Here is a 16,722-nt window from a genome sequence, read left to right as displayed (position 1 = left end):
CATCCTAGAGATTATTTTACGAATACCAAAGGGAAACAAAAGAAACGAAGATCCACAGAGTAGCGAAGGCGATTCTATAAGAAAGAGGGAATAATGGAAATTGAGTGTATTGCATTGGCAGAAAATAAATATATTTTTGTATTCAATGAGAAGCTCTATTTTACTTTTGGGGGTGCCAGGTGATCCAAGGCAGAGCCTCTCAACACCCTTCACATCTCTTCCCAGGTGTTGACTATGCCACTTCCTGTACCGGTCTCCTTTTAATGTTCAAATAGACTGGATCCAGGCGGCCATTGCAAGCAAGAGTAGGGTACTGCCGGTGGATCAGCTCATAGCTGGAAAATCCTTCTTTGCCACAGACAAATATTTGGCAGCAGGAGAACTAGAAATGCTTCCCCAAGAAGGCAGCACACATCTAATCCCTGGGAGACAGCCTCTCAAAGTCTCTCTCCTATACCAATTGTGCACCACTAGGACAAGCAATGTTGGATGCAACCAACAATCCTCCAGCCGCCATCACACCAAGTAGCGATTCATTTAGAGTCCAGCTCTAGCAGCAGCGCCCGGAAGGCGTAGGTTTGTGGGTTCCGTGATCAGGGGGCTCCTCTGCAGCACATGGACCTTCAACTCCTTACATATGTGGAATATAGAGCTGCTAACCTATGGAAGGGGTGCGAGTGGTTGCTGAGCTCCCACAGGCCCTAAAACATTTGACCCCTGCAGGATTCATTGGTTTTCTATGAGGAAGTTTACTTTATGCAGCAAAATCAAATAGTTTCTTCATCAACACGGCCGCCAGGTGGAGGTTACTTTGGGCAGCAGGGTATGCCCCTTCTGCACGTGTACAACCCCGGCAGTTTCTTCAAGTGAAAGTGTCTTCGGGTGAAAGTGCACGAAAGACAAAAAATCCCCTAAGTTCAGTGCTTTTGCTGCCTTACAATTCTGTCTTCCCAGAAACGTTTCTTTTTACTGAAGTACCTAGGTAAAAGCATCTTCAGATCTTCATATTTCCAAACCAGTAAAAGGGTTATAGGTAATCGAAATGTAACTTTACTGTTGTTGTTTTGTGATCAGATAGGGGGTACACTGTTGACTTTGTTTTAATGACGCTTTTCTGTGCTACCAGAATTCATGTTTTTTAATCCCTGTTACACCTAGGCATCATGCTCTGGCTGCACTTCTCCACTAGCACTTTTAAAAGCACGTTATCCATTTTAAGGGACAGCGGTGATGAGTATTTCCCTCCCTTCTGCACGCCCGACCTGCTCTCTGTACAGCTGCAGCAGGACATCTGGGCACATTTTTAGCAGACTTAAGTCATAGCAGATCACAGTAAAAATGTTTTCCAAGTTTAGCAGAGCACTTGTGACAGAACCCCACTTAGCAGCACTTCAGCCACCGCAGAGATCAGAACCGCACGAGGCCCAGAGTGAAAGGAGCTGCAGGGCTGGGCTACAGATGTATATCTCTATAATATCCAGCAGAGAAGTCATTTCCTTGTCTGTTCTTCCCTCAGGTTTTTGTGCAGAACATCGAGGAGGCGCTGCGGAACGGCGTGCGGGAGGCCCACTGCCGGACGCTCCAGTACCAGTACATCCTGGACCTGCTGGCCGGCTACCAGCAGAACCTGGTGACGGGCACCAAGAGGCAGATCTCCGCCCGCCCCGTCTTCTGCTCGCCCGTCATGCTGCTCCCACAGCTTCGGTAAATTCAGGATCTCTTTGCTTTCCCTTATTGTGCACGCCGCCCTCTTTTTGCACCTGGCCTACAGGGTGCTTGGTTTGTCTGTCAAGAGCTAACATACACAAACGCACACATGCATAACCTGAATGGGGTTTTCCGAGAGCCCCATTCAGACATTGGCTGCTGTGGGTGGCTGGCAGGACTGTCAATCAGCGTTGGTATCAGCCCACGACATTTCCCGCATGTGAGTAGCGTAAAAGAGTAGCGTCTCCCCCGGTGCTTTAAATGGGGGAGGAAAAGTGCAGGTACTCATTTAAATGTGGCGAGTGGGCGGGGCTTAGGGGAAGACATGCTTCTTGACTTATATACTACTTGCAGCACATACCAAAACACATGAGAAGAAGGTTTGTTTACTCATTGCTCATTACACAACGAAAGCCAACCGTGGTGATATTTTAACATTTCCTTGTTTTGTAATATTTGCAACATCAATCCTGTTAATTGCGGTTGCTTTGCACCATACCATATATTCTCGAGTGACACAGAAAGAAACCAGCAGACGTGCATACACAAGCATTCCTCACATTTCCTTTAATATATCTTCTAAGAGTGTGTCTAATCTCCCCCCCCCTTTCTCTCCTATTTCACTCACACAAAAACAATCGGGCAAGCAGACAAACCATAGCAGACACACAAAAGAATCAGGTGGGCTTAAAGCCATTTAAACCTGGTTACCTCCCACCAGGCAGGCAACTAGGGGGGGGGGCCTGGAGAATATTTCGGGGGGGGGGCTAATTCTTCTAACCACGGACAGAGTGGCTGTAAGAAGGGGTGAACACACAACAAAACCCTAATTTACAAGTAAACGGTCTTTTAAAGACCTGTTAAGTACTCCGGTGTGGCTGCAATTAAACAGTCGCCAGCCCGTGAAGCTGTCTCCGCACGGCTGACACACACGACGGGGGAGGGGGGGGGCTGAAGCCCCATGGGCCCAATGGTTGTTGCGCGCCTGCCTCCCACGTCTTTCTGAATAGCGTTGTCACCGGCTGCCTCGATTTCTGTGTTTACAACGCAGCATGATGGTGAACACTCCAACGGTGTGCAAATGAGCCCAAACTGAATAGTTCAGCGGGGGCTCGGCTCAGGCCTACAAACGTGCCTTGGCTGTCAGAGACAGGCCGCCGCACCAGTGCCTCATGAGTACCGGTACTCTCCTTGGCAGTAGTGAAGTGCCGGCACTCCGAGTGATAAAACTAAGAAGTGCCGGTACTCAGTACCTGTGAGTACTGGCCCATTTAAAGCACTGGTCTCCCCTCATTCTTGCACACACACATTCACAGTGGCTTCGATTGCTTTATTTTCCCGCGAGGATCCCTGCACCCCATCTTCTCGCATCCATCCCTCCTCCCTCTTGTCTGTTCTCCCTCTTGTCTGTTGCTCTCCAGTCTTCTCCTTTCCCAATTCCCTGGTTTTTATTAAAACTTTATTTACTTTGTTGCTGGCTCAGCCACCTGCAAGGTGCTACCAGGACGTTTAGTTCCTTTTTGCACTCCTGAACAAATGTGTTTACCTCACCATTTGTTAATGGCCATGTAGGAACAATGGAGTGTTAACATTTAAAAAAGAAAATTTTAATGACTGCTAGTGTGTCGCGGTGCATGTGCAGGAATGCTAGCGCAGATAAGCCAGCGTAGAATTCTTTTCTAAAAAAGTGCCATTCCAGTATCTCCACCATATGCTCACTAATACTTATGGGTTCCAGAGTAGCGTGCTACTTGCGCTTCAAAACCCCATCAGGGGTAGCAAGTGCTATATAAATACAAACCTCTTTCCCTCTTCTATCCCGCCATCTACCCTTCTCTACCCAAATAACTGAATAACATATCCACCTCTCAAATGACTTCATATTTCACTATATTAATTTTCAACACTAATCCTTTATGGGTTCCGGAGTAGCATGCTGTTCGCCCAAAAAGCGCTTCAACACACTTCAGGGGTAACAAGTGCTATATGAATGCAAACCTTTCATCCCCTTTTATCCCTCCGCTATCCTTCTCACTCAAAATAACTGACTAATATCCACCACTGAAATTACTTCATATTTCACCATATTAATTCACCACTAATCCTTTATGGGCTTCCGGAGTAGCATGCTTCAACACCCCATCAGGGGTAACATGCGCTATATAAATACAAACCTTTTCTCCTCCTCTATCCTTCTGCTATCATTCCAAATAACTGACTAACCTATCCACCACTTAAAATGTACTTGCATGTTTCACTATACTAATTCAACACTAATCCTCTATCAGTAACGTAGTAGCGTGCTACTCGCCGAAAAAGCACTACGACGCCTCGTCAGGGGTAGTAAGCGCTATATAAATGCAATTACAATACAAAACAATACATGCATGTCTGTGTCCAACGACACATAAACGCTGGGGTCATGATGCACCTGCAGGCATTGGTTGGGGTTTTTCTTTTTTTTTTTTTTTTACTTCACCATTTCTTTTTTTAACTTCACCATTCCATCATTGCCAACGGCCATTTCTTACACTAAGGTAAATATAAGAAATAAAGTGCATGGAAGTGCCAATGTAAACAACCATTGACAAGCCCATTAATCTAAATCTCTATTGGTTTGCCAGTGTGGCTATATTTATTTTTGCTATATCTTCTCCTTAGGTGACTCTCCGGTTAACATCTTCTGAGGGATAAATGTCTTCCAGTTGGGTTTCTTTCTTGCATGTCATGCCTAGGATGGAACTTTCCATGTGTCATTTAGGTGTTTGCATCTCTGGCTTCTTTATTTAAACTCAGTGACTGAAATAAACCCCTTTGTCTGTCTATGTGACTATCTCCAATTTGGCTTCCCTTTTGTATACATTTTTACTGCAGAAATGCCTGTCATCAGATTTTGGTGGCACATTGGTATCTCGGTTTCATATTTTACTCTTCCACTCTCACTCCCTCCTTTAGCACCTTGTCTGGAACAGACTACCTGGAGAACTCTGCGTTACTTTCGCCGCAGGCCTCGAGTACCTCCTGTGTGTACCAGCCTTACCCCGAGACATGGCTTGAGGTTGACCTCATGAAGGATTTCACCCAGGTTCCTATGTCCTTTGAAGACCGAGGGTACCGGCTCATCTACAGCTTCTTCCACAAGACCATGCCAGAGTCTAAGTACATGATTGTCAGCATTCAACGAGTACAGAACTGCTTCCTGTGGGACAAGTACAAACGGTGAGTGAAAGGGTCAGCACGCTGGGCACACTCGCATAGGATTCATGCTCCTTGACCCAGTTGTAATAGCTTCTGTCCTTATTGCATTTGCCTTATTTCTTGGAGGTAGACCCACTCTTGGAAATTAAGATGTGCCTGTCAGCTTGGAGGTGAATGGAAGCTGGTAGTTGATTAACAGCTTTCCTATTGGAAAGGAGGCACCTTAAGACTGGGAAATAAGCCCCTGTGGGAAGGGGGGTGGGGTGTTGTGTTAAGTACCAGTGGGAGGTGAAATTATATTAGATACCACTAGTGGGGAAGTGATGCAGCGTTTCTGGTATTGGTTACTGCAGGAAGCAGACATGATGCATTCCCTCTGATATTGGGTACCGCTGGGAAAAGAAACGATGCAGCATTTCTGGTATTATGGGGTCTCTTAGCTGGAGGACAGAAGTGGAATTGGCATGCATGGTGCTCTTTTCAGCTGGGAATGTGGTGCCCCTCCATAGGGAGATTTGGAGTATAAAATAATGCAGCGCATTATGCAGTGCACTGTTTTAAGGTCGAAAAGGAGAAGCTTATTGGCTGCGTTTTAATGTGTGTGCCTTTAGAGTGCATACCATGGGAGGGAGATGGAAAGAGAAGGCTGTAGACAGTGTGTGTGAGTGCAGTAAAAAAGGACAGACACAGGATGAGCAGTTAATGGCATCCAGATACCTTTTAGTGTGGAACACGAGATCAAGCAAGGTGCGGACAGGCGACTTCAGGATTCACTTATCATAAGTTGCCATGAAAAGGACGATTTTCATAAATCTGTAGAATATCAGAAGTGTTTTGTCAAGGGACAAGATGGAGATGCCTCTAGGCTGTAATCTAAAATTATTCACCTGCACCGCATGTACGCAGAGGACTTTCTGATATCTTTCTAAAGATGAAAAGTCGCCTCTTGCTGCTTACGTCCTGTACGAAATAGGGTTGTTGGTTGACTGGAGTGTGACCCCTGGTCAAGCAGCAACCTCAGTCCTTGTCAGGGTAAGAAACAAGAAAACCCCAGATAAGCCTGTGCTCGACCCTTAGGTAGCTTGGCACTGAGCAGTCAGTCTTAACTTGGAAAGGTTGCAAAAATACTTTACACATTACCTCCAACAGTAGTAAAGTGAAAAACACCACACAAAAAGAATCCCACACCAAGTCATTAGATTAGAGCAAAATCTAATAAATAAAACAAGACCAAAATGACAAAAATCAAATCCAAACCGGAGTTATGAAATTAAATTTTTTTAGGTTAAAATAGTGCCAAACAGCGCCAACCAGGGCTATCGGGTCCTGCTGGACTGGGTCAAAGTCACACTTTCACATCAACCACAATGGAGTGCAGGTCGGCAAAAGTCACTAGGTTAGGCTCTCTGACGTTTACCATCTCAAAGTCCGTGCCAAGACTCCCATTTGCATTGGAGGGAGCCTCGAGGAGAAGGGAGAGAGCGTCGTGGAAGGCTGTCTACGTACCACCAAGGCCAGGCCTCGCAGGCGGGCTTTGCTGAAGCTTTGCGTTGTCGGCCCCTGCAGTGGTCAATGCTGGAGCGTGAAGAGTCAGGCTGACTGAGCTCCGCATTGAATTGTGGCGTGAACTGCGAGGTCTCGATGCAAACTGGCCCGGTCACTAAGAGCTGAAAAACATGAAAAACGCCAAGCATCCAGAATCTGAGGGGCACCACTTGGGGGTCAGGAACTCACTACAGCTGTGTCCAGGGGCTGGTGCAGGATGTTTGGGAGCCTTTCATGTCCACAAGGCTCAGTTCAGGAGGCCAGCGGACTAGCCCTTGGAGTCACTCTGGGGTCCTGGGTTCAAGATGAGGTTGCAGGTCCACTTCTTCCTCCCAGGCAGCAGGTCAGCACAGCAAGACAGCAGTTCTTTCGGTGTAGGAGTCCAGGAGTGTGGCAGTCCTTGTAGCAGCACAGCAGTCCTTTTTCGTGGCAGAGTATCCACAAGTCCATTAGTGTACTGAAGAGATGGTGTCGGACGGCCTTCTTTTATACACAGTTGTGCCTTTGAGAGAAGGTTCTAGAGGCATGCCTTTGAAGTGCACTGGTGCCCTGCCTTCGTGGCACGGGTTCCAGACTAACTACACAGGGTATGCAGCCCTTTTTGTGGAGGAAGGACACAGCCTGTTCATGTGTAATACGAGCTGGGCCCAGCTCCTCCTTCCTATCCTGCCACTGATGGCCCATTCAGCCACACCTAAGCTCTTTGTTGTGTGTGGCTGTCTAGGAGTAATACACGAAGCCCAGATGTCAACTACACCCAGTCATGTGACCCAGAGACAAGCTTCACACACTAAAAGACTAAGAACGGAAAATGCCAACTTTCTAAAATTGGCATTTTTTAAATTGTGATTTAAAATCTAACTTAACCATAAGTTAGGGTTTGTCATTACAATTCCAAAGACACTAAACATGATCTGAAAGCTGCTCCCATTTGGAAATTACAGCTTATTAAATGTAATAAGGTAACTTTAATGTTATCCAATGGGAGAAGTAGGCCTTGGAGTAGTGAGAAACTATTTGAAGAGTTTTTCACTACCAGGATATGTCAAACTTGAAAGGACATGTCCAGCTTTTTGAATGCACTGCACTCTCTGGGCTGTCCAGGGCCTCGCCTAGGGGTAACATGCGTGTAGTAAAAAGTAAGGTTTAGGCCTGGCAAAAGTTTTTTTTTTGCCAGGCCAAAGTTGGAGTTTACAGCTGCACCTACAGGATGCAGTGGCAGGCCTGAGACGTGTATAAAGGGCATACAATGAAAATCCTGTGCACACACACAGTTATTAAAACAGACAATCCAAATGTAGATGGGAAGCAAAATTACTGCAAAATCCAACGTAGATATCTTGTTTTTCTTTTAATCGGTAGTTACACAAAGAAGCCAGCCGACACGTGTTTCATCAGAGAAACAGTGGTCTCTGATTCTTCAGGGCTGTGTGGAGAGTTCCAAACTCGGTGTAGTCCCTCAGCCGGTGATAGTTCCAACCCGGTGGGGTACAAGTCCATCAAAACGGAAAGTAAATAAGCACTAGAATGAAGGTAGCTGTCAAGTAAGACTACAGATGGCTGGAAAGTGAAATCGGTGATAGTTCCAAACCGACCACCACATTGCTCAAATGACTCAAGTATTTGGAAAACCACGGAGGTCTTCTCAAGCAATTTAGCTAAAAAATGATCACGGCAGTACAATCACCATATGGGAAACAATCTTCCCATGTTATATAGGTCCTAATAAGAAAAATTTCGTGGAATGCACTGCGCTAGTTGAGGAAAGACACAAGTGTTGTGTCTGCCTACTTCAGTGGTACACGGTGCTCCCGTCCTGGCGGCTCCACATCTATCCTGGAGTGTATAAAGGGCTACTTTGGGTGGCCCAATCGGTGCTGCAGGCCTTTAATTTACAGGCCCATGGCACATGTAGTGCCACTTTATTATGGACTTACAAGTAAATTAACTATGCCAATTGGGTAGAAGCCAGTTCTGCCATGTTTTAAGAAGAGACCACAAGCACTTTAGCACTGGTGCCAGCAAAAATGAATTCAGAAAAAATAGGAGGAAGGAGGCAAAACGTTTGAGGGTGACCCTGCAGAGTCTGCCAGGTCCAACACATCCCAAACTTTGGGAGTAGAATTCCAAAGGGTAGAGTTTAGAGGCTTCTCTAGAATTATTTTAACCTGGCTGGATTGGCAGTGGCCTCGGAAGCTGAAGGAAGGCATCTGGTTGGCTGATAATTGTGGAAAAGGTTACCTTGTTCAGCAGAAATGAGTGCATGAAAAGCCTGGGGCACATTGAAGCTTCCAGTTTCTGGAGACACTACAAAGCCTTCACGTCTGAGGTAGTGTGGTTGGAAAAAGAGAGAGAGAGCACATGATTTCTACACAATTCTGGGCCTTTTGTATTCCTTGTATGGTTTCAGTCAAGAGGCCACCTTATATTGGATTGCTATTTTGAATCATGAAGTCAAAATTGCGAGTACCAGAACAGTCTAACGAGATGAGATCAGCAGAGGTTATTTGATGCTGTGTTCTTTTAGTGGGTGTTTGTGTACAATAGCATCTACCAGTTGTGTAGCTTTGTGGCATTTTCTACAGACTCTGATCTCTGCTTGTGATTCATGCAACAGAGGATCTCCAATGTGGAAGTCTCCTCCTGAAACACTTTTGATGTGGGTGCTCAAAGGGTGTGGTTTGTCTGCACGGCAAGGTTCCATGAGGAGAGATGAGTCTTGCAACCTTCAAATCTAATCCGGGTGACTGTGGAGTGAGTAGTGAGGTTGTCTACACTTCGCGGTTTACAGTGGAAATTACAGCCTTGCGACTCTCCGCCTAATCTGTGTCAGCTGCCATTCACCTGATGCTAATTCAGTTCCATACCCTCCTGCGGGTAGTTTGTGTTGTACTCTTTTAGTGACAGTGTGGCCAAAGCAAATGACTGCACTGCAGTGTTCTGCCAGTTCCATATAGTTGGAAGAAATTCGGATATCTAGTGATATTGGCTGGAGTCCTGAAGTCATGTTTGAGCACTAGGTATTTCGAGGCTGTTCTAGGAGATCGGCCATTAGACCAGCTAGCTCTACAGTGGCACTTCCACGCTGCCCCCGCGCCCTTCCCTGTATCTTACAGTGGTGTTGGTAGCTTCTGGCAACCACTGGACATGACAACACTGATTCCTCCGGGATCGTGAAAAACAGTACAGTACTTTTTGCTCAGTCACTCATGCTTACTTATTCTCAGAAAATGGATGGTGGTTAGGACGCTTCAATAAGTATTTATTAGTCCAGCGTTAGTCTTGTGTAAAACATATTTGCTGCAACAGTCAGGAGACCAAAGCATACAAAAGAAATCGCAAGTACTAAAATAGTAAACATTAGATACATTTCTACCATAGTGATAAGAAGATAAACATGTACAGTTCAGATAAGACAGCAGCACTTGCAAACTCCTATAATGCGCGCCCTACATAATTTGCATAAATGTACCTAGCCTAGCTATGTAGGTGTAGCATGTATATGTGTATAGTTATATATGTGTGTGTGTGTATAGCCAAGAATCCCTAGGGAAGAACCAACCCCCTCACCTGATGGTAGAGAATGAAGGACCCCGTCTCTGCTCAGAGGATGACACCCCGCAAGGGCTGTCAGACCGCTGCGTGTCAAAGAGTCAGCATGTAGGACCCTGTGTCAGCGTAGAAGGAATTCTCCTCTAATTTGGAGGGGGGGCGGGAGGGGGGGGGTGGTGGAATAAGGATTTTTTACACTAGAGTGGTCACTCCAGGGTTTCTTCTAGAACCAAATATTTTTTTAAACAATCCTAAATGATTTGAAATCATGAATGTTTTTCTAAACAATGCAATCAATCACAGGGTTGTGACCCTTATACGGAATAAATATGCAGTGCCTGAGGACATGTTTATTATGTACGTCGGGTACAGGGATTATGATATAAACATAAGAGCCTGGTGTCAGAGAGACAGGCGCAAACTAGTAGGTAATAGGTCACCTATTCAGATCTGTTATTGTTGTGTGGATGGGACAATGTATGTAAAAAGTGGGCATACATGACAGGATTAGCCTAAAGGACATGACAATCCTATATGTATTTCTGTACACTGCTCTGATCCTATCTTGTGTTCCTAGTTTGCATGTTTCCCCAGCCTGGTTTCATTTACTAGAATGTCCTTCTGGGGGCGGGCAAAGAGAGGGGGGGGGGGGTTTACAGTGAAAACTGCATATTATGTTTTGTTCTTTTGGGTTCGTAAGTGGCCTTGCTTCAGGAGTTCGGGGAAGAAAGAAGTTGGGCCTTGAGAGTTTTTCATAGGCTAGTTGGCTAATGGGGTTAGTGTTTGACCACATTTCAAGACCACAGTCTTTGAGGAGGAGGGTTCCCAGATTTCAGTCTATATGTGTGCACTGTCTGTCTTCACCGGTGTGGGGAGTTTACTTATTGTGCCATTTACCTACTTGTTAGGATGGAGCAGAGGAGAGGAACTGACATTTTTATCGATGGATTGAGGCTGGGATACTGAGTGTTTAGGGAGAGTGAGGTGGTTGTGTGTGTCTGTTAGGCTTATATGTACGTATATGAGCGAGAGATCAGGTGTGTACGTTTCTGGGAGATGACACCTATTTTGGGAATGAGCTGTAGTGCTGGGGGTGTTGTGTTGTGTAGAGGATATGCTGCCTCACTGGTGTGGTGCGGAGAGATATAGTCGGCCTTAATCTGTAGGTTAGCAAGATGCATTTTCTGCCTATGTGGATTGTGGTGAGAGGACCTTACAGTGTTGAGGTGATTGATGGTCTTGTATATTGATGTATGGGCATTTCTGGTGTTGGCCCGGTGCATGAGTAAAAGACACGTACCCAAAGGTTCTCGTGTGGGTGGTTGTTGGGAACAGTGGAGTGGAGTGGCTCCTGGGAAGGGCTGGTGTGATTATAATGCTGCAAATTATCCTGTGTTTAATTGATTGCAGTGCATTGTGGGGTATAGTGTGTTGTAATGAGAATGTTGAGATGAGGGGCGGTTATAGTCAAGAGTGGGTTTGAGGGGACAGTTGTTGTGTGATGTCTGTTAGGACTGTGTGTAGATTTTGTTACGCATGCCTATTTGGTGAAAATGGGACTTGCTCAGTTACCCGAAGTTTGGCTCATTTCACAGTACTTCACTTGAGTGGCAAACATCTTTAGTGTCTTGCTTTGGTATGTTCTTGGATGGGACATCAAGGAGTTGGAAATGGACAGAAGGTTGCAGGTCACGCGATCTGTGGTGGCAAGCGCGGGAGAGAGCAACCAAAACAGATCTTGGGGCAGGCAGGCTTAAGAGAGTCGAGAGGATGCTTGCAGATAGTGTGTGCGTAGTTATACATATACGAAAAAAATATCTTGATGAGGTTGTGAGGCTTTGCAGCTTGCACACCTCTAGTGTGGATCGCTGCAGTCTAGTATCGTTGTTTGTCTTATGCCCACCTCGATGAAGCTGTGTTGTTGGCTCATGTGTGTCTTGGAGGAGCAGTCTCAAAAATAGAAACCTAGATGCCCTCTTCTGTTTTGTGGTGCATCAATGGCTGACTCCACACCAAGAGAGCTGTAGCTGAGTATGTATTTTAGCCAACCTTAAGAAATTCAGGATGAGAGCCAGAGGGGACCTGAAGAAGCTTAGAAGGGGAATCCAGCCTGGTCACAGCCTCCATGAGCAGAGTATGCAGTGAGTGGAAAAGAACAGAAAGTCAATGGTGTGTTTCTAAGTGGAAATGGACCTTACTTGCACATGGTAAGGCCAGCCCTGGTTATACGTTCCCTAAGTAACAGGGCCAGAAGACCGTATGTTTCAGTGGACCAAGAAGCACTGATGATCGAGGCTATGGAGCGAAGACTCGAGGTTAGCTGCCTTTGAGTTTTGGGTAGACGGCTTGGTCGATATTCACGATGGTGAACTGGTACCGCGCCAGAGTTGGTGGCCCATAAATTCAGATTTCATTTATTAAATCATCTGTTGTAAATTGTTCTGTTCAATGCAACGTCCTCCCAAAAGGAACTACTCTACTAATCTAATTTCCTTTTCCTCCATAGGAAAAAAGATCACATGTCTCGAAAGTTGTCCGAACAGGAACGGCTGGTCAACGAGCGGCATCTATTCCACGGTACCTCACACTCTTCAATCGATGCTATCTGCAAACACAACTTTGATCCCCGCCTCTCTGGCAAGCACGCCACCATCTATGGACAGGGCAGCTACTTTGCCAGGAAAGCGAAGTACTCTCACCGCTATGCGCCCTGCTCGCCCAGCGGGCATCACTATGTCTTTCTCTCCAAAGTGCTGGTTGGCAAGTCCACACCTGGCATCTGCACTTTCAGGCGGCCCCCTGCCCTTGTGCCAGAAGATCCCGCCAGCGACCTCTATGACTCGTGCGTGGACAGCCTGAGGGACCCACAGATCTATGTGGTTTTTGACAATGATCAGTGTTACCCATACTTCATCATAAAGTACGAAGAGATTAAAGACCTCGTCCGCTTGGACTGAGGTTGGACCTGGACCATTGCTGGGCGCTGGGTTTACCGCGCCTAAAATTGGGATGGGACACCAGGAACGGAAACAGAAAACCACTCCCTTGACACCCATTCCCCTTAGGTTTGTGTTTCAAAAGAAATGTTACATCTTCGCCCACAAGCCCCATCAAGTGCTGTGAAGTTGCAAAACATTGTAGTAAAATAAATTAACAAAGATTTGTAGCTGAAATGTAAGAAGGGGAAAAACTCACTTTGTTTAGTGCCTTAGCCACTGGTTTTAATTTATGTATTATTAGTATGCGAGTTGACGCAAAAAACTTCTAACCACGCTTTTTGCCAAAGCAGTAGATGCTTGTTCACTACATGTTTTTGACGAGAGTTGCAACTACTCTGACTGTGATATGGTGTTGCTCTAATAGAATACCTGATGAGGCTTAGATAATGTCTTCCAGTGCAGCCCCCAAAAATACTAATTGCCCTACTTAATAAACTTTTTCACTGGCATCAGTCCTAAGGGCATCTCAGACTAGAAAAAAACAGCCTTGAGACTGTCCTGAGGATAAAACAGTTCATAAATGAAGGCATGTGTCTAGGCTCTATACTCTTTTTAGCCAGGAAGCAGCTTCAGAAATTGAGGACAAGAGAAATGTTATCTGCGTTTGTCTCTCTTGCCTCTTTAGGCCTGATTACGAGTTAGTTGGTGTATTCCGACCTGTGTGTTATGCACAGGTCGGAATTATGAGCTGTAGTTATTGACCGCATTCGATAATTATCGGATGCGTTAAATACCTCAACCTTCTTTAAATTTCTGCAAGTCAAACCTGCCGAAATTAAACGAGGAAAAAGCAGACGGGATTTACTATGTCGTGCAGATTTTTGTGCATTAAACACCAAAATCCGCATGTTATTCCCCACTAACTTGTAATAAGTGTGATTTGTAACGGTAACATACCCCGTGGTATAGTTATCGGATGCGATAAATGGCACCTTAACTCCCAGTCAGGCCCATACTGTTTTTTTGGCAGACTTGCTGAACTAACAAGAAGTCATGGGCTGAAAGACATGGGGGGGCTGCCACTAAGGGTGGATGCAGCCTATCTCACAAGCCCTTACCGGACCCAACAGACCATCCGCAATATGGTGGTCTTGCTACGAAGCAGCAGGATGGACCTCTCCCTGCTATGCAGGCACGGCCCGTGCAGGGCGTTATACCAGGGCGGTGATGTCAGGTGGGGGAGGGTCAGGGTAGGGGTTGTAAAATGCGGGATATGGACCATTGCAGGTAAGTACCGGGGTGGGGGGGGGGGAGAAACGAATTTTGTTGCATCGCCAAATGTGATGCAGCGCAGGTAACGACATTCGTTTTATTTACCTTTTTCGGTACTTACCTGTAATGGTCCATATCCCGCATTTTACAACCCCCCACCCTGACCCTCCCTCGCCTGACGTCACCCCTCCCCCGGTATAACGCCCTGCACGGGCCGTGCCTGCTGCTATGAAGCTGGTCTGCCTGTTTGCAAAGCAGCTGGGGTGCGTTTCCTGAAGTTCCCATTCTGAACACTTTTTAACATCAGATTTTATCTCTCTCTTGCACCCTTAACGCAGACTTTTGAGCCCTTTCCTTCAGCATTGGCAAATGTTTTCAACCGGAAGCGCCACTGCCTAGGATCTACAGGGCCATTGCGACAAAAAAGAAATCCTCACTTTACTTAATTAAAGAATGAATTGTATTTTTTTCACCTGATGAATCCAATGTTTTGAGGCTGAAATACCTTTACTACTTCTGATCTTTTCACACTTAGAAAACCACTACTCACGTAAATGTAACTCTGTGAACCACCTCCCACTCTGACTTCACTGTTTGTACTCCTCACACCTCTGTATGCAAGCACTTGACCAACACTCCAGTGTTCCTGTTGACTGCCCCCTTCCTCTCCTCACTAGCACAGCCTATAAATGACCAGTTCCCTTTACTGCCCACCTTCACACAGAGTCAATTAGATAAGGGCATTGCCCTGTGCACCGCAACCCCCATGTTTGAATTGAGAGCATGCCTACAATCCACCAGCTGCGATTGGTTGAGAGTGTGGACTCTGCAGACCCTGGAGAAAGACCTGCTGCCGACCAATGATTCACCCCTTTACCCCAATTCACCCACGGTCTCCTGGTTAGTAAAAAGCTGGGAGGTTTTCGATCAGACCAGTTTTTATCTGCCTCTCTTGTCTTTCCAAACTCATTGGTAGTTTGTTTCTTCTGTTTTCCAGGGAAGAACAATAAAGTGGCGAGTTTTTGTTACCAACTTATTTCTGTCAAGAAAACGTGTGCTAAATAAAGACACTTTTTATAACCATGTCTCCAACCATGATTTGTTGCACAAAAAGGCACTCTGTTCTGCTTGCAGTGGGCGCAGGTTTGGGGGGCTGGGTCCTCCGGGCATTTGGGAAAACGTGCAGCTTGTTTCTGAAGCAGGCCATTCAATAAATGCAGAACTTTCAATTCTAAGTGCGAATTAATTACCATATGTGATGGAATCAGAGGAAGTGATGTCACAAACATTTGCATCAAGGACGGCACAGGAAGCGACGTCAGTAAAAATGATTTACAAACAATTAACTACATCTAATCGATGAATACACCTACACCAACATGCTACTAAGTTTAACTCGCGGTTTGCAAGAGTATTTAGTATGGAGACCAGTTGTTTCTGTAGGGAATTTCATTATAAATCACTTAATTTCCTGTTTAGTTGGGAATCGCCACCTAAAGTGCGAAAATCAACCAGATTAATAACTAAAAAAAGTATAAATCATTGACACCAAAGATTGTTAAAGAATAATGAGGTATATTAGAGTTCATGTACCATGCGGGCTCACAATAGTACACAGCACCTCAGCCACCAAGAAAGAGTATAGGTGGGCTTCTGGTTGGTGGCCAGGCCTTGTCGATGGGGCAAGTGTTGGTAGAGGTGGGGATGGCTAATGCACAGGGTAGACTAGAGGTTGAGGAATAGCTGGCATTGAAGGATGCAGGAAGGGTGGATTTGTTTATTTCAGAGGCATTCGAGCATGCATGGTTGCCTAGGTGCTCAGCTGAGGGTGGTGCAGCAATGTTAGATTACTCACCACCAAAGTCACAGGTGAAGAAGGCAGAGGGCAGTGAGGATTCGGTAGTGGTGGAGGCTGTGGGGTGAAGCCAGGGGCACCTTTCAAGGGCGGATAAGCCTTTGAAGGCAGCAGTATTGTGGCGGAGAGAGGGGCTGGCAGTATGGGTGGACAGACAAGACTTAACTGGTTTGGTGGGTTCACATTGTGGGTGGCAGCAAGAAAAGGTGCTGAGCTTGAAAAAAGGCACCAGGGCCTGTGCCTGGTGACACTGGTAGGAGAAGGGTGGGAAGCAGGTGGCGCTGTCCGGTAGCGCAAGCTCAGTCACAGCATGCATTGTGGCTCGGCATGGCTTCATGAAGGTTTGTGAAGGGCGTAGGAGAAGGCAGCGCGGAAGGAAAGGTTAAGATCAGGTACGAGGGTAGAGATTACCGGAGAATTGTAGGGCTGGGGGAAAACAGTAGTTTGGGGATGCTTCATATGAGCAAAAATAGAGAATTTGGGACCACTGGCAGGCCACAGGGAAGAGGATGTGAAGGCAAAGAAAGGTAGATGGAGAGTGATGAATAGATCACAGATAAGGACTAGGATGATGTGAGGGTTAGGTGGCCATAAATGTCTGTCAATCCAGAATACAAGGGAAGAAAGGTAGGTGGGAGCGTTTTGTGCTTCTCC

At 46.1% G+C, this 16,722-nt stretch overlaps 1 protein-coding gene across 2 annotated transcripts in view; it reads left to right on the top strand.

Annotated features, from left to right (window-relative positions):
- The window catches only part of LOC144799579 (protein mono-ADP-ribosyltransferase TIPARP-like), a 92,846-nt gene extending 77,553 nt beyond the window's left edge, over nucleotides 1-15,293 (top strand). For both annotated transcript variants that reach the window (XM_078670952.1, XM_078670953.1), the window contains 4 exons: nucleotides 1,517-1,704; nucleotides 4,663-4,926; nucleotides 12,509-14,133; nucleotides 14,448-15,293. In XM_078670952.1, coding sequence (XP_078527078.1) covers nucleotides 1,517-1,704; nucleotides 4,663-4,926; nucleotides 12,509-12,959 — 903 coding nt within the window. In that variant the 3' untranslated portion in view covers nucleotides 12,960-14,133; nucleotides 14,448-15,293. The remainder of the gene's footprint in view (nucleotides 1-1,516; nucleotides 1,705-4,662; nucleotides 4,927-12,508; nucleotides 14,134-14,447) is intronic.
- The last annotated feature ends 1,429 nt before the right edge of the window (nucleotides 15,294-16,722 follow it).

This window comes from Lissotriton helveticus, chromosome 12, assembly GCF_964261635.1.
Source record: "Lissotriton helveticus chromosome 12, aLisHel1.1, whole genome shotgun sequence".
Lineage (NCBI taxonomy): Eukaryota > Metazoa > Chordata > Amphibia > Caudata > Salamandridae > Lissotriton > Lissotriton helveticus.
The sequence above is the reverse complement of the archived record's forward strand: the minus strand, read 5'-3'. Positions and strand labels throughout refer to the sequence as shown.